Consider the following 23,413-nt stretch of genomic DNA (forward strand, 5'->3'; position numbering starts at 1 on the left):
AGAAACTGGGGTGGCGTGCAGGATTATTTTCCATGGGCGTGGGGGGGCAGTAAAACAATAGAAATACTTAACTGACCAATCACTGCCCCCCCAAAGTCCTGGCTACGCCCCCGTTTTCTTTTGCGAAACTCCAAACTGTCTCCTTGTTATGCCGAAAGCGACACTTTTAATAACAGCACAGAGTTATCATCGCATTATACAACTTAATTGCTGTGGCTTCTTTTTGTGCAGTTTTAGCCTTTGCCTGATGCTCCTGCAACGCCCTTTTCGCAGTGATAAGTGTGTATTATCTCAGGTGCGTACAACAGGCGTAGGCGTGCGTGAGGGACGAAAAAAACAAAAGGGAGCTAAGGCGCTCTTCTCTCCTACCCCGCCCACAGCCTTTAAAAATCTCATTACGAGCGTCTCCCCTTCGCATAGCTCGTTCCTTTGTGGCAGAAATACAACCGGTGCAGAGAGAGAGCGCGCGCGCTCACACCCCTGAGCCTAAAGGGGGTGCAGTGTGAAGGCTGCGCTTTCCCTGCGCGTCCGCACGGCGGCTAAACCGGCACAAAGGAACACTTCCTAACGCCGCCACCACAAGAAAGCGCTTATTTCCGCAACCGCTCCGCCTTGCTGTTTGGGAGGCGGGCAAAAAGCAACAAGTCTCCCGCGATAGGAGAGAGGCAGGCGGGTGGGAGGGAGGAGAAGGGAAGGAAGGCGACTCTCCCTCCTCCCGCACAGGAAGCGCGCAGAGGGGCAGCTTCTGCTCACGCTGCAACGCACGTGTCACTCTCCGCGCGCCTAAGCAGGTCGGTATAAAGCGAGGGGCGGCTGCCCGAAGAGCACCTGCGGGTCTCCCCACCCTCCGCCACAGAAATGGCTCCGCTCCCTGCTTCTCCGTCTTCTATTGCAGTGTGAGGCGAGGCCGGCCATGCTCTTCCTGGGCAGCACGCCCAATCCAGCAGCCTAACCCCACAGCAACGTGGTAACTTGCACCTAGTCGCCGCTGCTAATGCACCGTCAGCACTGGGTATCTTTATGGCCGTTTCCCGATGTGCTGCAAATCTACAACACCCCCCCCCCACCCGCTACCATTAAGAAGAGCAGCTCCTGCCGCGCCGCGTGATTCTCGGCCGGCTCTTTGCTTATCTTTGGTAGCCGCCGCTGCTTCATTTCTTTGAAAATTCCCGTTTTGGAAGCCTAGCCTAAGCTTTTGCATGAATTCCAAGGAGGGTGATTGAAATGCACGTCCCTTCGACTTTCTGCTGGGATCCAGTTAGGAATGCTGCCGGTGCACGTGGATATTGGCGCGAGGGGCTCGAATACGCTGCCAATTTGCCGCTGCTCTTGTGGGCAAGTTCCCTTGTGCCGCTAAGAGAAAAGGATGCAGTTGGGAAAACCTTTGGGTTTTTTAAGGCGAGGGGAGGAGGTTTTCTGCGGGGCATGAGAACAAGAGGGTCTGCTGTGTGGAAGGAGGTGGGCCTCCTCCACAGAGCAGTCGCTTTCCCTCCTTATTTGGGGATGGGGAACCTGAGGCCTCCAGATATTGCTGGAGTTAACACAAGGAGAGCGCTCTTGCCCTCGGACTCTGCATCTGGTCGGCCACTGAGAGAACAGAATACAGTGGTACCTCTGGTTGTGAACGGGATCCATTCCGGAGGCCCGTTCACAACCTGAAAAGAACGCAACCCGCGTCTGCACGTGCACGGGTCGTGATTTGCCGCTTCTGCACATGTGCGTAACGTCATTTTGTGTGTCTGCGCACGAGCAAGCGGTGAAACCCGGAAATAACCCTTTCCGGTACTTCCGGGTCGCCGCGGGACGCAACCTGAAAACGCGCAACCTGAAGCAAATGTAACATGAGGTATGACTCTACAGTGGTACCTCGGGTTAAGAGCTTAATTTGTTCTGGAGGTCCGTTCTTAACCTGAAACTGTTCTTAACCTGAAGCACCACTTTAGCTAATGGGGCCTCCTCCTGCTGCTGCGCCACCGCTGCACGATTTCTGTTCTCATCATGAAGCAAAGTTATTAACCCGAGGTACTATTTCTGGGTTAGTGGAGTATGTAACCTGAAGCGTCTATAATCCGAGGTACCACTGTAGTGGATTACTGTACATGGGCTTTGGCTGGAACCAGCATACTCTAGGTTCCTACCTTCTTCATGCCCATCAGCTCCAGCCAGCCTCATCAGTAGTCAAGTATTATGGAAAATGCACATCCAACAAAATCGTGGGGTACGTGCTGTAAGTTCCCCAACTCCCCTTAAATAAACTATTCTGCTTACTTGGTTATGAACAAATTGATTTGAATCGCTGTGGAGATAGCTACCATTGCTTGGATATTTATGACTATGCTGTGGAAAATAGGGGTACATGTGTTACCTATCCCGTGTCACAGTTCAAATGTCAGCTCAGCAGTGAGACTGCTATGTGGTCTTCTGCAAGTACATTCACCCATTTGCAATATGGTGCAACAAGACATCTTAATTGCAAGGTTTACTGAAATGATGTATACAAAATGCATACTCTTCATTGGAGCTAAGTAGACCTGGGCTTGATCAGTGCTTGGACTGGACTAAACAGACTGAATTCTGGGATGGAATAAGGGTGGCAAATAAATATACTAATAAAGTTCTTTGAACATGAAAAGTGCTGTATAAATTGGTAAGAATCACATGCTGCTGTTTTTGGAAAGGGCTGAGTGTTGCTTATTCTGAAATAGCTCATTTCCAAATACTGCACAGTAGTGATGCGCATCCTTAGCTTGTTAATGTTTTGATTGGGCCTCCTCAAAGATTTGCAAGGAAACATTATTGCTGTCTCCTTTCTCCCTCCCTATTTTACATTTGCATCTGTCTGTTCCTGTTAACCCCATTTTCCTGCAGCTTTTAAGTAGGTTTAAACGCAGGGGGACATAAAGTGGTACCCATTAAAATATTTAGTTTAAGATGTAGCGGAACGGAAAATGAACTAATGTTTAATGAATTACCTTGCCTGCCCAGGGGACCACATAGGTTACTAAATGGTGCAATGGTAATGTGTGCATAATATCTTTGAGCTCCAAAATCTCAACATGCTTTCCATGATGTGTTTCTGTGGCATTGTTAACGCTACTCCCTAGCTGAAACCAGCTGCTAACAAGCAGGCAAGTGTTCTCCCAGCAGAGAGAATGGGAGGGTGGATTGAGGACATCAGGCAATTGCCATTGTCACAGAAAATGTCATGGGATCTCTGGGACTCAAAACAGAGCAGAATTTTAAAAGCTTTATTTTAAAACTAACATGCATGCAATCTGATAATGGAGGCTTGATGAGCTGAGGTGACCCTGCTGAGATGTGATTAAGTTTTTCCAGAAAGCCTGTGTTTTGAAAACCTAGAAGAGGAGCTGTTAGCTGCATTAGGAAAAAAATGCTAAAGGGAATATCTCATGCAGAAGCAAACCAGTTAAGACTAATCTATGTGTACATGTACATCACCCAGTGTCTTCTCAATCTGTATTTGCCTCTGGAAAAGAACAGAGTTTCCAGTTAGCTGACTTTCATATATGTAGTATGAGATAATTTTGACATATTTTAATAAGGTGATACTGACTTGCCCTTAAATATACATATTTGGTGTAGATTCATTGAGCTATCATCATCAGTTCAGACCTAATGAATGTATATGTGAAGTTAAGGGGTTTTTTTTGTCTTACGTGTATCACTGTACATTGTTTGAATTGAATTGTATTTGCCATTTTACCACTCTCAGTTTGAAAAGGTCCTTTTGGCACTCTTCACAATCTCTTTGTTTTAAAGACCTTGAGCAATTTAATAGGTGCAAACATGGCCACCCCTTTTGATGGTCCAATCCTTAGCAGGCTTACCCAGGCTGCAGTTCTGTGCACGCATAGGAGTGTGATTGAACTTGGTCTTACCTCAGACATAGGGCTCCTCCCCCCGTTTATTCATCATTTATCCTGATTTGCTTGCACAAAGCTTACTTGGAGGTTAGATTATATCTGGTCTTTTTGAGCATTTGTTCATGGGACAGTTGTACAATGTGCATTCATCCTGATTCACTTCCAAGGTGTTTACACTTCCAGTTAATCATTCATTCACCCCACACTTTTCAGTGCATTTTCCTCTCACTTTCCTAACTGCTACAAGTCTGTTTTGTTGTTGTTTTTAAGTGGATACCTTGCGCTAGGGTAACAGTGCCTTAATCCACTTTAATTGCATCAAGCTAAAGTTGAATTTCTTCTGCAAAATAATGATGCTCTAGAGGCACCCTTAATGTTTTTGCTACTTTATGCAGGACCATGCCCAAGAAAGGAGGGAGACGAGCTGCAACAGAGAAGGAACAACGTTTACCATGTAAACAAGCAAAAGTGGAAGCAACCTGCCCTTGGCTTATGAAATGTGACCATCCAGAGAGCGTATTTGAAAGTTTGATCTCTCCTGTCAAACAAGATGAATTTTTCAGAGAGTATTGGGAGCAGAAGCCATTGCTTCTTCAGAGAGAGGAGCCTTCTGTGGCATTGTACTACCAATCTCTTTTTCACTTAACTGACCTGAAAGACATGGTCAAAGAGGGCTTGTACTATGGAAGGGACATTAATGTCTGCAGAAGTATGAATGGGAAAAAAAAGATTTTTAACAAAGATGGCAAAGTCAGCTATGAACAGCTGAAGAAAGACTTTGACCAGAAAAAGGCTACAATACAATTCCACCAGCCCCAGAGATTTAAGGTATGATCCATCAGGTGTCTGTTGTTGTTGGTTGCTTTTGGAGTTTTAATCTGGGATTCTGGAAATTTAGGGAGTAGTCTGCTGCTATGAGCCTGTCCTCTCTTACAATCAGCTGTTGCCAACCTGGATTGAAGAGTCCAGGGACACTGCTAAACTGACTGAGAAGCCATAAATTACTCCGTTTTTATATTGTTTGTTGTATATCTGTCCTAATTGGTAAACAGCCTATTCCCAAGCAAATGCATAACAATATATTGCTTTTGGATAGTTCTGTTACTTAAAACATCCTCTGGTACGTTTGCTTTTAACATTGGCTTGACTTTAGAAAATTGGGGAAACGATACAATTTAAGCTTAAACTTACTTGGTTCATTTTTCTGTACTCAAAGGGGGTACCACTGAGTGCCAATCTTGCAGAAAACATGGGCTCTTTAAGAACTACGATGATGATGTAAAACCAGTATTTCTAGTGTAGAAGAATGAATGATTCAGGATGTCCTTTTGAGTCTTTAGGAGGGAAAAGTCACCTTTGGAAGAGGTGAGTGAATGCCAGTTAGAAAGTAGTATTCCTTTTGAGTACGAACTACAGATTGTTTTCAGGAGAATTCCCTTACAGAATCATGATTAAAGTATAACAGGTGGGACCAAAAATAAAATAAAATGTTGCAGTGTGGTCTAACTGGCCTAGTCTTTCAGGGCATTCTGTGCCATTTCTGTCCCCTCCTCTGCCCCAGGTTTTCTGACACACACACATCTGTCTAGCATTTTGTAGCTCCTGAGCATTGTTGTTGTTTAGTCGTGTCCGACTCTTCGTGACCCCATGGACCAGAGCACGCCAGGCACTCCTTCTTTAGTCTGTGCTTATTAGACCACTAGGGATTTTTTCTCTCTTCTTGCTTCAGCAAACTTAGGGATTCCCCTGAGGATGCTAACTCAAAAGACACCCTGAACCATTCTCATTTGTACACTAGAAATACTGGTTTTATATCATCATTGGATTATCTGATACGTAAATTATATGATAATAATTGCTGTTGGGTAAAGAAGTGTAACATATGATGAGCGGGAACAAGATACATATAGAGTACAAAGAATTACTTTTTGTTTGCTATTCAAATTCAATTTGTGTATTATGGAATTAAGACAGTGCATGAGAATATTCTATAAACTCAGTGTTTCATACCCCAGTAGCCTATTTTTTGAAATGAAGCGATGAGCCCTTAAAAAAAATCTGTATAATGAAGTTACTAAACAAATAGATTTATAAGGAAACACTGCAGTTAATGTGTTAGTGCCTGAGCTTGTGCAAGCTGCTTCTACTTGATTTTTGCAGATTCCCTGCTCCCACTATACTATAGTCTTCCATGCCACACATCCAAGGCCTTTCCTGACAGTGGAGAGTGGAGTGGAGAGTCAGGGGATGTCTGTGGTTGGAAAAGCTTCATTGAGTAAGCAGACATAGGCTTGCACAACTCGCTTCATTTCAATAAAAGTAACTTTATTTGAAGGGAAAGCAAAAAGGAGCAGTGATTTGGTTGGCTGGAAGGAATGGCCCAGCAACACTATGCAGAACAGGATTTAGTTTTATATTGTTACCCGTATAAGTGGCTTAGAATCATAGAATCATAGAATCATAGAGTTGGAAGAGACCACAAGGGCCATCGAGTCCAACCCCCTGCCAAGCAGGAAACACCATCAGAGCACTCCTGACATATGGTTGTCAAGCCTCTGCTTAAAGACCTCCAAAGAAGGAGACTCCACCACACTCCTTGGCAGCAAATTCCACTGTCGAACAGCTCTTACTGTCAGGAAGTTCTTCCTAATGTTTAGGTGGAATCTTCTTTCTTGTAGTTTGGATCCATTGCTCCGTGTCCGCTTCTCTGGAGCAGCAGAAAACAACCTTTCTCCCTCCTCTCTGTGACATCCTTTTATATATTTGAACATGGCTATCATATCACCCCTTAATCTCCTCTTCTCCAGGCTAAACGTGCCCAGCTCCCTTAGCCGTTCCTCATAAGGCATCGTTTCCAGGCCTTTGACCATTTTGGTTGCCCTCCTCTGGACACGTTCCAGTTTGTCAATGTCCTTCTTGAACTGTGGTGCCCAGAACTGGACACAGTACTCCAGGTGAGGTCTGACCAGAGCAGAATACAGTGGCACTATTACTTCCCTTGATCTAGATGCTATACTCCTATTGATGCAGCCCAGAATTGCATTGGCTTTTTTAGCTGCCGCGTCACACTGTTGGCTCATGTCAAGTTTGTGGTCAACCAAGACTCCTAGATCCTTTTCACATGTAGTGCTCTCAAGCCAGGTGTCACCCATCTTGTATTTGTGCCTCTCATTTTTTTTGCCCAAGTGCAATACTTTACATTTCTCCCTGTTAAAATTCATCTTGTTTGTTTTGGCCCAGTTCTCTAATCTGTCAAGGTCGTTTTGAAGTGTGATCCTGTCCTCTGGGGTGTTAGCCACCCCTCCCAGTTTGGTGTCATCTGCAAATTTGATCAGGATGCCCTTGAGTCCATCATCCAAGTCGTTGATAAAGATGTTGAATAAGACCGGGCCCAAGACAGAACCCTGTGGCACTCCACTAGTCACTCTTCTCCAGGATGAAGAGGATCCATTGATGAGCACCCTTTGGGTTCGGTCAGTTAGCCAGTTACAAATCCACTGAGTGGTAGCATAGTCAAGACCGCATTTTACCAGCTTCTTTACAAGAATATCATGGGGCACCTTGTCAAATGCCTTGCTGAAATCAAGGTAGGCTACATCCACTGTGTTCCCTTCATCTACCAGGCTTGTAATTCTGTCAAAAAACGAGATCAGGTTCGTCTGACATGACTTATTTTTCAGAAATCCATGCTGACTATTGGTGATCACAGCATTCCTTTCTAGGTGCTCACAGACTGTTTGCTTAATGATCTGCTCCAGAATCTTCCCTGGTATTGATGTCAGACTGACTGGGCGGTAATTATTTGGGTCCTCTCTTTTCCCCTTTTTGAAAATAGGGACAACATTTGCCCTCCTCCAGTCTGCCGGGACTTCGCCTGTTCTCCAGGAATTCTCAAAGATGACTGCCAGTGGTTCTGAGATCACATCTGCCAGTTCTTTTAATACTCTTGGATGCAGTTCATCTGGCCCTGGAGACTTGAATACATCTAGACTAGCCAAGTATTCTTGTACTATCTCCTTAGTTATTCTGGGCTGTGTTTCCTCTGCTGAATCATTTGCTCCAAATTCTTCAGGTCGGGCATTGTTTTCTTTATCGGAGAAGACTGAGGCAAAGAAGGCATTGAGGAGTTCAGCCCTTTCTGTGTCCCCTGTTTGCATTTCACCATCTTCTCCTCTGAGTGAACCTCACTGTTTGAGGTTTGCATTGGCAGGCATCTTGAAACCACTTACACTGGATCTAAGGAAGGAGACTGAATTTAGCATGTGTTGGAACTTCTGTTTTCTGCCTACTTCTCACCTAGCTTGCTGACATGTTTTCAGATAATGCAACAGCTGTATGAAGGCCTCTGTGTGCAACAGGCACACTTTCAATGTGGGAAAGTTGCACTCTTTTATTCTGACCTTTTATAAAGCAGGTCAGGTGGACATCTTGTTTAGAGTGATACATGTTTTTGGAACAATTAGAGTGCAAATATAATGGGTAAATATGATGGGAGAATAGTGGAGGTTGCCTTGGCATTGTTAACTATTTCTCTGTCTCTTTCCTCTTTTCTTTTTCTTTTTAGGATGAGCTCTGGAGAATCCAGGAGAAGCTGGAATGCTACTTCGGCTCATTGGTTGGATCTAACATTTACATTACCCCTCCAGGGTCCCAAGGCCTGCCACCACACTACGATGATGTTGAGGTAAGAGGGCCCACAACGGCCAGTACGTTTCTTGTTTGCAAGTGTTTCACAAAGTAAAATAAAGTTACAGGTAGGTAGCTGTGTTGGTCTGCCATAGTCAAAACAAAATAAAATAAATAAAAATAAAAAAATTCCTTCTAGTAGCACCTTAAGAGACCAACTAAGTTAGTTATTGGTATGAGCTTTCGTGTGTATGCACACTTCGGATACACTGAAACAGAAGCCACCGGACCCTTATATATAGTGAGAGGTGGGGAGGGGTATTACTCAGAAGGGTGGTGGGAATGGATGATTGTCTGATAGATGATGTAAACCTGGTGACAACAGTTAACTACTGCAATTGGTCTTACAGGAAAAAGCAAGGGGTGAGATGGCCAAAAATAGCTTTATCATGTATAATGAGATAAGAATCCAATGTCTCTATTCAGACCAGGTCTCTCCATGGTTTTAAGTTTGGTAATAAGTTGCAATTCAGCAACTTCTCTTTCCAGTCTATTTCTGAAATTCTTTTGTAAGAAGACAGCTACTTTGACATCTTGTATAGAATGTCCTGGGAGATTGAAGTGTTATACTAGTTTCTCTGTCTTGTGATTAATTTTGTGGAAGTCATTACATGCGTCCACAATATTACATGGATGATGCATGCGCATATCACATGTGGATTCTGTTTGAAATAAAACCTTGTACTACTTTTAACACTTACAAGTATTCTGTTCTAAATAAAGAACTCATTTGCAACAAATGTTTATTCCATAGTGAACTTAGCTGAAAGTCTGAGGAATGGTGAAGCTTTTTGATGCTTACTGACTTATGGTCTTTGCAGGTGTTTATCCTACAGTTGGAAGGAAAGAAGCACTGGCGACTCTATAAGCCTACTGTACATTTAGCTCAAGAATACAACACTGAGCCCGAGGAGAAGATAGGGACTCCAACACATGACTTCATATTAAAGGTATTCGTGTCAGAAACACCTCTGAGTGCCTGAGCTATAGATGAAGAAAATGTCTAAGACCTTGACATAGCTCGCTGTTGGCGAATAAGGTTGCCTGTCCCCTCTAGGTCTTAAAGAGAGAGATTGGTTGTCTTGTTTGACATGGCTTATTCCGCTATGCCTCTCCTTTCAGTCACATTTTCCAGCGTCACTTCATACAAGCCTTTCCACTGTTAGGAGAATGAGAGGGCACAGATGTGCCCTGGTGTTGTTATTTAGCAGTCCCATTTTGGAAGTTGATTTAAATTTGGGTAGTAGTGTGAGCTTCTATCAGCTGGCAATACTTCATGTGTCTGTAGTAAACTGCAGTGAACATCATGTAAATTTACACACTTCCAGGATTAATATCTATCAATGACACAATTGCTTTGTTTCATTTTGCTTTGCTGCTGTCTTATAGTTCTTACTGTTTAGTCTGAATTAATTGTATTTTGTTGTTTTTTGCATTTCTGGAGCTTTCTGCATTTGTTATTTAGTGCTGTGCAGTGTGTTTTATCTGCTGCTTGACCTAGTACCAATTTAAATAAGCCAATTTAAATACTATTCACTTTTTCCCTTTTTTTCTTTTTTATAAAAAAGTAGGTTTCTAATAGTCCATGTAGCTTAGCTATAGGATTTTGGATGTGTGCAGTACAGCTCTACATGAAAATGGGGAAAATTCTGTAACATGACAGAATTGTCTATTCAGCTGTTTGTGTTTTTGTTATTGAGAGAGTAATTTTTCTTTATTTTGCAAGCACAGCAGCATAGCCTTAATAAACTGTCAAAATAATTTATTTTTAACTGTCCTGCCCGCATTTTCTTCCAGCCAGGAGACCTGCTGTATCTTCCAAGGGGAACCATACATCAAGCTGACACACCTCCTGGGATATCGCATTCTACTCATGTGACCATCAGCACCTATCAGAACAAGTAAGCACTGTCTTATTATTCTAGTATGAGTTTTCTTGTCAGTGACTTTCAACTAAATGAATCTCTCAAGCTATTTTTATTTTGCTTTAGCTATAGAAGATTTATATTCTATACCGCTTAATTAACCCAAGCTAACCAGTTTACATAAAGCAGGCATGTCCAAAGTCCGTTTTGGTGGTGTGATCCAGCCCGCTGGTTGGTTTAATCCTGCCCCCTGTGGCAGTTTAATTCCTGGGGTAAAATCCTAAAAAAAAACCCTCAACAACTTCAATCCTTAAAAAAAAAGCTCAACAGTTTTGGTTGGCCCTTTAGTCATCCCTCACAGCACTTCACTTCATCAGATCTGGCCCTCTTTGAAAAAAGTTTGGACACCACTGACATAAAGCAACATAAAACATTCGTTGCATTCATTGTTTTGTTCTTAAGGGAAATAGCATTAGCTTAGAAGATCTGGGGTGGGGAACCTTTGGTCCTCCAGATGTTGCAGAACTACAACTCCCATCATCCCTCATGTCTTTCCAGTAGGCAAAATCCTTAATTGGAACAAGAATCTCTGCTACATTAAGCAGGGATTTAGAGACAAGAATGGGAGGCAGTGAAGAAGTAGGGGAATAATGAAGTCAGATCCTGGGTTTCATGCTGGGGTTTTGTGTTCATGTAGTAAACATAGCTGGAGTTATGTGTTCAGGCAGCAAAGTGATTTAAAAAAAAAAAAATCAAAGACTGATTCAGCAGCAAATGGAACTATAGTTAAGTTGGGACCAGAAGCAACAAAATAGCTGGTTTTTGAAGCCCGTGGTACTTCGCTTCAAAGCATGTTTGTACTGAATATGTTCAGGAAGAGATTTCCATGCTGTGGTACCATGAATGTTATATAGAATAGCCACAGTGCTAATTGGCCTTGTCACGAAACTCTTTGTTTCTTCTGTGGAGGCCCGTGGCATTTGCAACTCTGTGGTCGTTTTAGCTAGATACAGACTCCTAGGCAGCCCTCTGGCTAGTTCCTCCTCCTTCAGAAGGACAGAGGACAGGAGAGAGCATTCTCTGGCAGCCCCAAAGTTGAGGAACTCCTTCCCTACAGAGGTGTGCCTGTCACCTTCATTATATAACTTCCAGCAAATGTTTAAGACACACCTCTTTACCCTGCCTTTTGACACTTGAGATGTATATTTTTAAGGCCCTACTTATTTCTGTAGTTGTTTGTTGTTTTAAACTGTTTTTAATCTTGAGTTATGATGTGTGTTTTTTTAATTTCTTTTTATTGAGTTTCGCTTAAATAACCAAAAGAAAAAACAAATCAACAATTACAAAAAAAAACAAAAAATAAGTAAATGGATGTCCAGTCATAACATAAGAATAACATCAGATTCCATTACAGTTCTTTATCTTCACACTTAAATCTTCATATCTTCAAATGCTTAAACCAGTCCCCTACACACCTATTGACCTCCATCCCTCCCGATTTCAGGCTTCTTAGTATAAATAATTTCTTTCTCCTGCAGCTAATAATTATTACTGATTTACACATCATAAGATCTATATCGAACCTGCTATAGTTTTTAGGTTTCTATAATTCCCTTCGATATATATCATAAATTTATTCCAGTCGTTAATGAACTTTGTATTTTTTTGGTTTCTAATTTTTTGTGTCATTTTTGCTAGTTCAACAAATTCAAATAATTTTGTTTGCCAATCTCTAATTGCTGGGGTGTTTGGATTTTTCCAATTTTGGGCAATTAATATTCTAGCGGCAGCTGTGGCATACTGGAATAATGTCTTATCTTCTTTTTTGATTTAGTCCCCAATTATACCTAGTAGGAAGGCCTCTGGTCTTTTGGGAAATGTATATTTAAATATTTTTTTTAACTCATTATAGATAAGTTCCCAATATTTCTTCATTTCGTCGCATGTCCACCACATATGGAAAAAATTACCTTCTTTGATTTTACACTTCCAGCAGTTCTTATTTCCTATTTTATACATTTTCCCTAACTTTGCCGGTGTGATGTACCACCTATACATCATCTTTTCTAAATTTTCCCTAAGTGTGACAGATGCCGAGAATTTCATTCCATTAGTCCATAATTTCAGCCACTTATCATATTCTATATTATATCCCAGATCCATTGCCCATCTTGTCATAACCTCTTTTATTTCCTCATCTTTGGTGTCCCATTCTAATAAAATGTTATACATTTTAGATAATAATTTGGATTTACCTTCAATTATTTCTATCTGAAATTTGGATTTCTTCTCGTTCATCCCTACTTTTTTATCTTCTATCCATGCTGCATTTATTTGATGGAATTGTAACCAGCTTGTTAATTTATCTTTCAACTCCTCATATGTTCTCATCTTCCATCCACTTTCTGATCTTATCAGTAGGTCTTCGTAGGTCAGCCTGACTCCTTCCATATTTACTTTTTTAATTATTAAAATATCAGTTGGTGATAACCACCAAGGTGTTTTCCATTCTAGGAGTTTTTTATTTCTCTCCCACACTTCATATAGAGGCCCTCTAATAATATGACTTGAAAACCCTTTGTGTACCTTTTCTTTGTTTTGCCATAAATAGGCGTGCCAGCCGTACCTATTGTCGGTACGTTATGATGTGTTTTGATGTTGTAACCTGCCCTGGAACCTTAGGGTGAAGGGTGGGTAATTAATAATAATAATTAATGGCCCATCCCAGGGAGGGGTACCCAGCTATTAATACTGGCTTGATCAGATCACATTCCCTGGATTAAGGTGTTTGTCACTTCTCCTTTCCACCTAAATCCAAAGAAGCTCTCTAGGTTCTGAACTGGTGTCTGTCTTCATTAATGGACTGGATGAGGGTGAACAAATTGAAACCTAACCCAGAGGAGACAGAGGTGCTCTTGGTCAGTCAGAACAGGGAACAGAGATTCAGCTTGTGCTGGATGGGGTAACACTTGCCCCCAAAACACAGGTTTGCAGTTAGGGTTTTCTCTTGGACTCAACTCTGAATATGGATGTTCAGGTCTCTGTGGTGGCCAGGAGTGCATTTATTTGCACAGTTAAAGCTGGTGCACCAGCTGCACCTGTTCCGTAAAAGATGTCTGATTTGGCCACAGCCTTAGTTACATCATGTTCTAACATGCTATGTGGGGGCCACCTTTGAAAAGTGCTCAGAAACGTCAACTGGCTCAAAGAGCTACAGCCAGATTGCTGACCAGGACTGGTTATAGGGAGCAGGCAACTCGTTTGTTACAACAGCTCCACAGGCTACTGGTCTGTTTCAGCACACAATTCAAAGTGCTTGTTATCACCTATAAAGCCCAATATGGCTTAGGTTCAAGCTATCTGAAGTATCAGATTCCCTCATATGAATCTTCCTGGGGAGGCCCTTCTCTCAATCCTGCCACCCTCACAGGCACACTTGTCACAGACTCGGTGGCTGCTTCCAGACTGTAACTCCTCCCTAGAGAAGCTAGACTGTCCTTCCCCCAGCAAGTGAATACCTCCTTTGGGCTTTGGGGAATTGACTGCTTTTAATGAAAGGGCTGGTCCCATGCTATTTTTATTGTAATTATTGGTATGTTTTAAACAGATGTTATATAGTTTTAAATCTGTCAATATTTAACTGTATTTTAGGGATTATTTTTCTATGTTTTTAGCAGTTCTTATTTTTATCTGTGAGTGCCACCAGGGGAAAAGGGGTGGGATAATAAATGCCATATTTTTCCGTGTATAAGACTAGGTTCCCCCCCCCAAAAAAGTCCAAAATTTGGGTATGTCTTATACATGGGGGCCATCTCCCCCTATTTTCTTAAATCGGAGTCCCCCAAAATAGGGGCGTCTTATACATGGGGGTGCCTTATAGACAGAAAAATATGGTTTGTTTATTTATTTATTTACCCACCTACCTACCTACCTCGAATCCCCGCGGCGGGGTGAGCTCCCGTCTTTCGGTCCCAGCTCCTGCCCACCTAGCAGTTCGAAAGCACCCCTAAGTGCAAGTAGATAAATAGGTACCGCTTTATAGCGGGAAGGTAAACGGCGTTTCTGTGTGCTGTGCTCGTGCTGGCTCGCCAGAGCAGCTTCGTCACGCTGGCCACGTGACCCGGAAGTGTCTCCGGACAGCGCTGGCCCCCGGCCTCTTAAGTGAGATGGGCGCACAACCCTAGAGTCGGACACGACTGGCCTGTACGGGCAGGGGTACCTTTACCTTTACCTACCTACCTACCTACCTTTGTTGAGGTGGACAATTTAATCCATTAGACTTTTCCATGCTGTTTCTCACCTACCTGCTTTTTCTGTACAGGAGACCACACTGAGGCTGTGATACACTATCCTAAGCAATGCGAGTGGAGCATCTTTCAGGCGCTTGTAGCTAGCAGCCTGTCAATGACCTATGCTTCCTTAGGATGCCCTGAAAGAATTAGACTGTATTTCCTGATCACCTAGGATATGAGTACACACGATAGTATTTTTGCTAAACTTTCTCAGTTTCAATCCATGTGGGTTAACAGGATGTGCTGGATGAGCCCTTGACATTCAAAACCAGTTTTGCTTTCTCTTTATCCTCGGCAAGAAACATTGCTCTGAATTAACTGGCTTGGCATTAATGCCTTTGTTTCCCTCCCCTTTGTATGGCAGCTCTTGGAGAGATTTTTTGCTGGACGTGGTTCCTGGACTAGTCTTGGATACGGCGAAAGAGGATGTTGACTTTCGGAAGAGCATTCCAAGGCAGTTACTGATGGTAAAGATGTAGAGCTAAAGAAAATGAAGAGCAGTGTGTGCTTGCTGTCAGAGGAAAAGTGCATAGCCACCATTTTAAACACAGAGTAACTCCCATGATCTCCACTAGTAGTTTCATAATGTTGGAAGAGGTCAGCCTTGTTTCTTAGCAGCAGATCTTCTTTACTGTGCGGTCACATTTGTTTGCAAAACTAAGCCAGAAAGCTTTTTAAACCAAACAGTGCACAAGCTGCTCCCTGGCACCTATAATAGTCCCAGCAAGTGTAGGCAAAACTGCAGAGTTTTGTTATGGGTCTTGTAATAAAGAGAGCTAATTGCTAGCCTTCAAGATGCAATCTGTTGCTTGACCCAGTAGCTTTCAAAGAAGAACACCAAGTCCAAATTGATACCAAATTTTATGATTTTATAATGTGGCATTTGAATCTATGTAACTTAGCCACTGCTGCCTTCCCTTAACTGGCTACAGGAAGAAGAGTTAAAACGAACACTTGTTTGTTCCAAAAATCTTGCCTTTGCAATTCTGTCCCAGCACAGTAGGTAGTGATGATTACAATTTGTTACTTGCCCTTCACCCTAAGGCCCCAGGCTGGGTTGCAACAATAAAAACACAACATTAATATTAAAACACAATATTAAAAACTGTTTAAAACAGCTTATAATGACCAAAATAAGGTTGTGAGCCAACATCTGTAATGCCTAAAGATCTTTGGATTGCATTCTCAAGTAAATTAGGATCGTGTTTCTAACTACTAGCATAAATTCTTTTTGGTCTTTTTCTTTAGAAGGCGGATTTATCTGGTTCATCCAAGCAATTAAGTGGCTTCCTGAGATGCCTTGCAGACCGTCTGGAAAATGGTAGAGAATTGAGGTCATCCGACATGAAAAAAGACTTCATTATGAACAGATTACCTCCTTTCTTGGGGACTAGCTTTGACTCTCTGGCTCCAGGTAACATTTTAAGTTTGCAGAGGGTGCTTTTCGTAAAGTGTGGGGACTGGGAAGACAGTTTGTTCCATAGATGTAGCAGTAAACCAGTTATTTACATATATTACATATGGAACCGGGCCATAGATTAGTTTAATGTGTGGATTCGTTCAGAGAGCCTGTACAGATGTTACATTTCTGAAGATTCCCTTCCCTTCTTTCCTTCTTTTGATATTTCAATTAGCATCTTAAGAGGGACCTAGATTATACTGCAGCAGCTACGTCAGTGATAGATGGCATTTTTTTCTAATTAGGAAAATAGCATGTGATCTTCCATGACTCTGCTTCAGCTGTTATACTGTACATACAAGCTTACTGAACTAAGGAGATATTTACAAGAATTAGCCAACTGCACCTGCTCTTAGTCAAGAGAGATATAAGCAGCACAGGCTAGCTTGCTGCTCCTTTCGCTGAACTAATATTGCTATTCTTCCTTGTCTAGGTGGAGCACTACCAAAAATAGACAGTACAATCAGGTTACGGTTTAAAGACTACACAGTAATTACAGTGGAACCAGACCTTTTGGTGAGTACAGAGGAAGTGCTTGTAGAGACTTGCTTTTCAGTGAGGAATTGGGTGTATGTTATTTTTAGGCTGCTTGAATCCCACAGCATGTGACTGGGATTTGCTCTGACATAGCAATTCAGTTCTGTTTTGTAAAGGGAAAGTGTTAGTGTTTTGTAGGAGTTTCAAAGACAGCCTTTGAAATATAACCAGGTGCTGGCCTTAGCTAAGGAATTTCCTGATTACTACTGCTAAAAAATAAGAAAGGTGAGGCTTATAAAGTTATGGTAAAATGGAGCAGGAATTTTGCAAGTGCTTTGATGTTGATTGATAAATTACAATGTCTTTTCTGTTTCTCTCTCGTTTTTTAGGAAGAGTCTCACAAAGAAATGGTTTTTGTCTATCACTCTTTAAAGAACAAGAGGGAAGTCCATATGATGGGGGATGAGGATATGAATGAGGATGGAATAGCAGAGGTTTGTTTTTAATTCTGCTTGTTAGGTCAGTCATTGATTAAGTCCATGTGGAAATTCCTTATTTTCAGATCTGTCTCTTCTAGCCCCCCTCCACACCTGGTGCTGGTCAGCAGTACGTTAAGTTTTTGCCAGACTGCTGTTCGTGTTTGTCTGTTTTAAAAGCTGTGTACATTTTGTTGGCAATATGAGAACGCTGCTGGGTCAGACCAAGGACCCATTTACTCCATTTTTTGTCCCAATTGTAACCAGCCAGATCTCCAAATACCCACAGGTGTGGTATGAAGGTGGTAACAGATATTCAGCATATACTGCCTGTGTGCCTGGAGGTTGCATTTAGCTAGCCTAGTCAATGTAATATAGAAACATGTGTTGATAGATTTATAATAACTGTGTTCATCTGTATAACAGCAGTAACTACTAGCCCAGGATATATTATTCATATTGGTGAGCATGAAATGTGTCAAATGTTTAGTTCAGTATGGCTAATAATACACACACTCTTTTTCTTTATAGACTCATGGGTTACGATTTCCGCTCTCACATATGGATGCGTTGAAGCAAATTTGGAGCGGTAACACTATCCGTGTTAAAGAACTGAATCTGACTTCAGATGCAGAAAAAGAGAACTTGGTGGTATCATTGTGGAGTGAATTGCTCATTGAAGTAGTCTAGAGACATGATCCAGTCAAAGTTAAGTACTCATAGGTCTCTTAGATGTTGCTGGGAGAATCAAGTGTGCCCTTAAATTAAAATAGAAGGGACCTAAGGCACCAGCCAGCCAAAGTTAAAAGTGCTTAAATCTGGCATTGCACAGAAACAGCAAAATGTTACCTCAGGCAAAGGCTTTTTACACAGTTTTTGTATGCGTAGTGAGTAAGGGTACTACTAGGTTTGTTGAACATAAAAATAACACACAGGAGGGTAAATGGGGAAGCTGTGGCCCTCAAGGTGTTGTTGGACTCCCAATGCAGTGGGAGATGTGGGGAGCTGTAAGTTCAGCATCCCTGGTGCAAAGTAGGAATGAATGGTTCATGCTTTTCCTGGTTTCAGCAGTGACATATGTACAGTGGTACCTCGGTTTACGAACTTAATCCGTTCCAGAAGTCCGTTCTTAAACCGAGGCCTCCCACCGGTCAGCTTCCGTTCTTAGACTGTCGTTCGTAAACAGGGCTGTTCTTAAACCGAGGTACCACTGTACACCTAAAGTAAGGCGGCCTGGTCTTGCTATACGAAAGCCAGTGACACCCCAAATTGTGGATAGTGCCATGGGTTGCAAACATAAAAGTGTTGGCCCCTTTTGGGGTGAAAGTGTGCTTTGTTGTACAGATAAAGCCAACCTACTGCACTGCATCTCATAAAGGATGCATCATGTAATTAGTTGCATGAAAAAGCAACAGTAAAAGCACAAAGGAGCAGAAGCCAATTTATAGCTATTTACCCATGCCAAATGATACAGAATTACCTGGGTGTAACTATTCAAGGTGTATAAATTGAGAAGAACCAGACACACATAAATATGTGATAATAGTATTGCATCACAATAAGTTAGAATGGACCGTTGTTACTTACTGTGCCGCTTCCTCCTTGTTTGGTAGGCTAAGGCATCCACTGTGGGTTGTGTCTTTCACATTTGCCTACTGTGTGAGCTTGCACCATGGGAGGCGAGAGACTGAAACAATTGTGGTTCTCGCACACTTTATCATTTGCCTTCCTTTCTAGCCGGGCAACAACTGGATGGAAAACTACCACATGGTTGAGTTTGCTTCATTGATCAATTAATAACATCTGGGCAGCACCTCCCATAGATCAGTATGTGGGGGCATATATTTTTAATGCTCCTTCATCCTTACAATTCTGTACGGTTGTGAACAAAACCCAGGAGGCCTTAACCACATTCCTGTCCACCTCACCCCCAAATGCAAAGCATTGTCTGTCCTATTGTTTTTGTCTGCTGCTGTCCTCTACAATATAGGGTGACCCTGTTTTTTCTTAAATACTGTGATCTTGTATTTATCAGGCAAGTTTCCTTGTAATGGCTTGGCACCACAAGGTAGCTTAAAGCTACCTTTATATAATGAAGGTTTGAAATGATATTCAGAAAACAAAGCAATACATCTCGTGTAACGAAAACAAAACTGCTGATACTATTTTGAAGTATTTTTAATCCAATAGCACAGAGAAATGTCAACTATATACACTATATATAAGGTCACTTTTGGACAAAATGTGATAACTGGCATTCTGGTTTTTAGGGGGGGGGAATTCTCCCCTTGCATCATTTAAAAAATATTATTGCAGTTTGCGATAAATATACCATGAACAGGATAAAGGCAACCCACCCCTTCTATCCTTTAACACTTTTATATACATTAAATATACACACGTACATTCCAGTCAGAATAACCCTCTAAACTCTACAGCTCAAGTATTGTGTCTCTGTGGGTACAAGCCTTGTGGATAGAAATAGTCCCACAGGTGCAATAGAGCTGTTTTGGTCCCCAATACCACCATGTCTAATAAAGTTACTGGTCTTTCAAAGCACCAGTCTGTAAGTCCTTCACTTTTGGGAGCTGTGCCTATGGTGGGACTAGAGCAAATACAGCCGTACCTTAGAAGCCAAACGGAATCCGTTCGGCAACCAAGGCACAGCTTCTGATTGGCTGCAGGAGCTTTCTGCATGCAATCGGAAGCCATGTCAGACGTTCGGCTTTCAAAGCATGTTCACAAACTGGAACACTCACTTCCGGGTTTGCGGCGTTCAGGAGCCAAAACATTCAACTGGCAAGGCATTCGGCTTCCAAGGTACGACTGTATCCTGAAAGTCTGCTGCGCTTAAGAGTGCAACTCCATTCACGCTTACTTAGATTTCTGTTAAATCGGGCTTACTCCCACTAAGTGGGGTTTTTATTGTAGTCATAGTAACATAACACTGATACACCAAATGAGAGCATCTTATTTGAGGTTGACTGGATTTTACATGGGCTTGAAAGCACTTTTTTAAAAAAGTATTAAATGTAGTTTCAGAATTGTTTGATTTTAGCATACACAAATTCCATCTATTAAATAAGTGCTTCAGATGAAAATACATTTAAAGATCCTAGTGACGTAAAAATGAAAAAGTAGGTGTATTATTTATTTTACAATCTAAAGTGCTTATTAGGATGCAGTGCACACACACATATGCAGCATTTCACCTTGCATAGCTCCCTTGGTTCTAGAAAAACTAGGTTTTTTTAGGATACGAAGACTGAACTGCTGGTAGAGGTTGTGCAAGAGCCAATCAAGGCTGCTGTTACTGGTGTGAGCTACTGTAACAGTTTGCAGCCCAGGGTGCCTCTGCTGCTTCTGCAACCAGTGACGGGAAATGTGGCAAGGTCTGTTGTGTCTCCAGAATGCATATGGTTGATGGCACAATGCAGCAGACTTGTGGCTCAAGCCCTTAGGTAGATGTTAATATATTAAGAATGCCATATCTTCATTATAAAAATAGAGGTCCCCCCCCCAAGTTTTTACTTTTTCCTTAACTGTGCAGCTATATAGCAAATACGAGAAATCTAGTCTTACACCGTTTGGTTTTAGCTATTCAAGCTTGATGTTCAGTTGTTTCCAAAAAAATACATTAAGGTACACAGAAATAACGAACTGATCCAGCTTCCAGGTGCATAACACAGTTGCATGGAAAGCTACATGTGCAAACAGGCCCTGAACATGTGGCCACCATTTTCATTTATTAACATAAGAGGTTGCATACCTCAAGCCCTTTAAAAGTGGTTAGAATTCTGCTAAATTCAGTCCCTGTGGCTCATTTCCTGCCAAAGCAGCCAGTCAGAAGGATTTTAATTACTAGGGGCTCCAGATACACTGGAGTGAACAACTGTATTAGACTGCAAATTTAGTTTTAAACTCAGACATTGTTTTGCACAGTTCCAATTTAAGTTTGAGTTTAAAACTAAGAGCAAAGATGAAAGTGGAAAGGTTCTTGCAGGATAGGCAGAAGCAGATGCCCAAGTCTGAATTTATCTTCAACTGGAATTATCATATCCTTTTACACTTAGGTTTTCCGTATTTTTGGAAAGGGTTTTTTTTTAAAAAAAACACACAACAATTGCATATGTAAAGTGGTACAAATAGTGCTGGTGCAACTTTCCAGAAAACAGCTGAATGCGTGGTGTTGACTTGTTCTCTAGTGGATGAACTACGCTAAGGCTTAGAGCTATGTTAAGTTTATCAAACACTTTTGGCGTTCTGATTTCAATAACTCATAAGTGGAAGGGGAAAAAAACCAGGGCACAATCCAGCCAAAGTTAATCACTGCAAAAACCAACCATATACTTTAATCTCCCTAGTAAAACACTTTTTAATCTCATTGATTTTTAACTGGCTGGAATTGTGGCTACAGTAGGTAGACTGGAACAACAGCAGAAAGTTTTCTATACAAAATCTGAATCATTGCCAATATTTCTCTGTGGCAATGCTCTGTGCATTACCAAGCTGCTAGTGAATAGTTTAAACTAGTCACTAGATCTCTTACATAAATTCTCCTCTACAATAAAATACTATTGAGAATGGAGAATTAGCACTAAGCTTAACATTAAATAAGCTGTCTTTTCATATACAGTTCTCAAAGCATTTGTTTTATCGCCATTTTGAGTTACAATGATGAAACTTACCTGAGGCAAAACACTCAATTTTTCAAAAGTGAGATATATCTATCTAGATATGAGGAAACAGTGCAATAATCAAAAAGCTTCTACTTGTAGCTTAAAACTGTAGGAGATGCATTTCAGCTCAAAGTTTTGTTGTTTTTTAGCTCTCACATGATAAGGAAAAGGGGGTAAAAAACCCACATAATTAGCAAGTAGAGAATGTTTGCATAATCACCACTGTAGCATTATTGCTTAATAGGACTCTGCTGAATTTGCCATTGCTCTTATGTAATATATCTGTTCACAAGGGTAAAGAAGACAATATAAGGTTCAGCATTCCATTGCCACTTAAAACATGTGACAGTTTTGGATTCCCTGGCTAGCAGAGTCAGGCACATTCTATAACACGCTCCAGTGCTGTGTGACTTCAGTAGTTTGTTCAACAGTGTTTTCATCCCACATTTGTTCAGAGTTTAAAATGCCTTTATAGTGGAGTGAGACACACTCACAATATTTCGAAGTCCCATATCTGTGTGCATTTGCTGGTGTCGAGCTGGTTTACAACAATGTGGCTCCTGTCATAATAATATCCTCCTAAAATAAGAGACATTTGAGAAGGTCAGTAGTTCACGTCAATTCATTATTGATTATTTATAAGCCTATTTTTTCCATTGCACTAAATGTGCAGTACTTGTAAAATGTTAACACCTAAAAACTATTTTCAAAATTGTTTCCATTAGAAAACCCTCTTTCAAGCTAAACTGGAAGCAAGATGGTGACAATATATACACGTGACCCAGAATTAATTAGTCCTGCACAGTGTATTTCAGGCAATATTTTTTTTTGCCTTATATTTTTTTTGTTTTTCTAGCTTATGTAGGATAACTTTCCAGTGTGCAAAGAGCTGCTATCTATAAAGGTTTTCTTTATGATTCTGCGAACAAGTGGTTGTATTAAAGCTGCAGTGACGCCTGGGTCTGTCCAGACTCTGTTGACGCCCTGGCCCTGTTATTAAGTGCCGGTAATTGTATTCTTAAGCTGAGATCCTAATATATGCATGGCAATTTGGAATGCAAATACTGACAGACATGAAAAATTTGACCTCAAAGTCAGGCAGAAATGGCATACTTTATAACAGGGATGGCCAAACTTCGCCTCCTGCTGTTTTGGGACTACAATTCCCATCATCCCTGAACCCTGGTCCTGTTAGCTAGGGATGATGGGGGTTGTAGTCCCAAAACAGCTGGAGGGCCAAGTTTGGCTCTATAAGGCAGCACTGCAGAGTATTCCCCCTACCCCCCCAAAAAAGCTAAGCAAAATATGATCATTGTAGCTAAATGGATTATCCAAATTCAATCTTGGATACACAAAGAAATTAGTGTGTATTATCATTGTTTATAAACACATGAATCTTTGATTTGGTTTCACTGCATGCTTATGGAAACTGCTAGCATAGCAAAGTAATATTCTTTTAGATTCCATTGTTACTGGCAAGACAAAAAACAAAGAGTCCTGCTGGATCAGACCAAAGGCCCATCTAATCTAGCCCAGCATCTTATTTTCACAGTGACACCACGTCCAGTTAACCCTCCCCTGGCTTTCCTATAGCG

At 41.5% G+C, this 23,413-nt stretch overlaps 2 protein-coding genes across 5 annotated transcripts in view; one reads left to right on the forward strand and one right to left on the reverse strand.

The window, feature by feature from the left end:
* The first annotated feature begins 565 nt into the window (after positions 1-565).
* On the forward strand, positions 566-19,304 carry RIOX2 (ribosomal oxygenase 2). 3 transcript variants are annotated; one of them, XM_083611638.1, is made up of 10 exons: positions 566-791; positions 4,280-4,712; positions 8,449-8,568; positions 9,392-9,520; positions 10,368-10,471; positions 15,092-15,194; positions 15,976-16,141; positions 16,620-16,702; positions 17,053-17,157; positions 17,671-19,304. In XM_083611638.1, the coding sequence occupies exons 2-10, from the start codon at positions 4,284-4,286 to the stop codon at positions 17,827-17,829; spliced, it is 1,398 nt and encodes a 465-aa protein (XP_083467764.1). In that variant the 5' UTR covers positions 566-791; positions 4,280-4,283; the 3' UTR covers positions 17,830-19,304. The 3 variants fall into 3 exon arrangements, with proteins under 3 accessions (XP_083467764.1, XP_083467765.1, XP_083467766.1); XM_083611639.1 differs by having other exon boundaries at positions 784-967; XM_083611640.1 differs by lacking the exon at positions 566-791 and adding an exon at positions 798-1,012.
* The window catches only part of CRYBG3 (crystallin beta-gamma domain containing 3), a 66,866-nt gene continuing 62,755 nt past the window's right edge, over positions 19,303-23,413 (reverse strand). For both annotated transcript variants that reach the window (XR_014547546.1, XM_083611365.1), the window contains exon 22: positions 19,303-22,397. Coding sequence is in view for 1 of the 2 variants with exons in the window: in XM_083611365.1 (XP_083467491.1) it covers positions 22,309-22,397 (89 nt within the window). In the remaining variant the exon portion in view is untranslated. The remainder of the gene's footprint in view (positions 22,398-23,413) is intronic.

The sequence above is a fragment of the Podarcis filfolensis genome, assembly GCF_964270895.1.
Source record: "Podarcis filfolensis genome assembly, chromosome: 4".
Lineage (NCBI taxonomy): Eukaryota > Metazoa > Chordata > Lepidosauria > Squamata > Lacertidae > Podarcis > Podarcis filfolensis.

What these genes read in the sequence shown, in the direction of transcription:
- RIOX2 (XM_083611638.1), top strand. Translation starts at nt 4,284, where the DNA reads ATGCCCAAGAAAGGAGGGAGACGAGCTGCAACAGAGAAGGAACAACGT. An exon ending in ACCAGCCCCAGAGATTTAAG is followed by an intron (nt 4,713 to 8,448) that starts GTATGATCCATC and finishes TTTTCTTTTTAG; the next exon opens with GATGAGCTCTGGAGAATCCA. An exon ending in ATGAGGATGGAATAGCAGAG is followed by an intron (nt 17,158 to 17,670) that starts GTTTGTTTTTAA and finishes TTTTCTTTATAG; the next exon opens with ACTCATGGGTTACGATTTCC.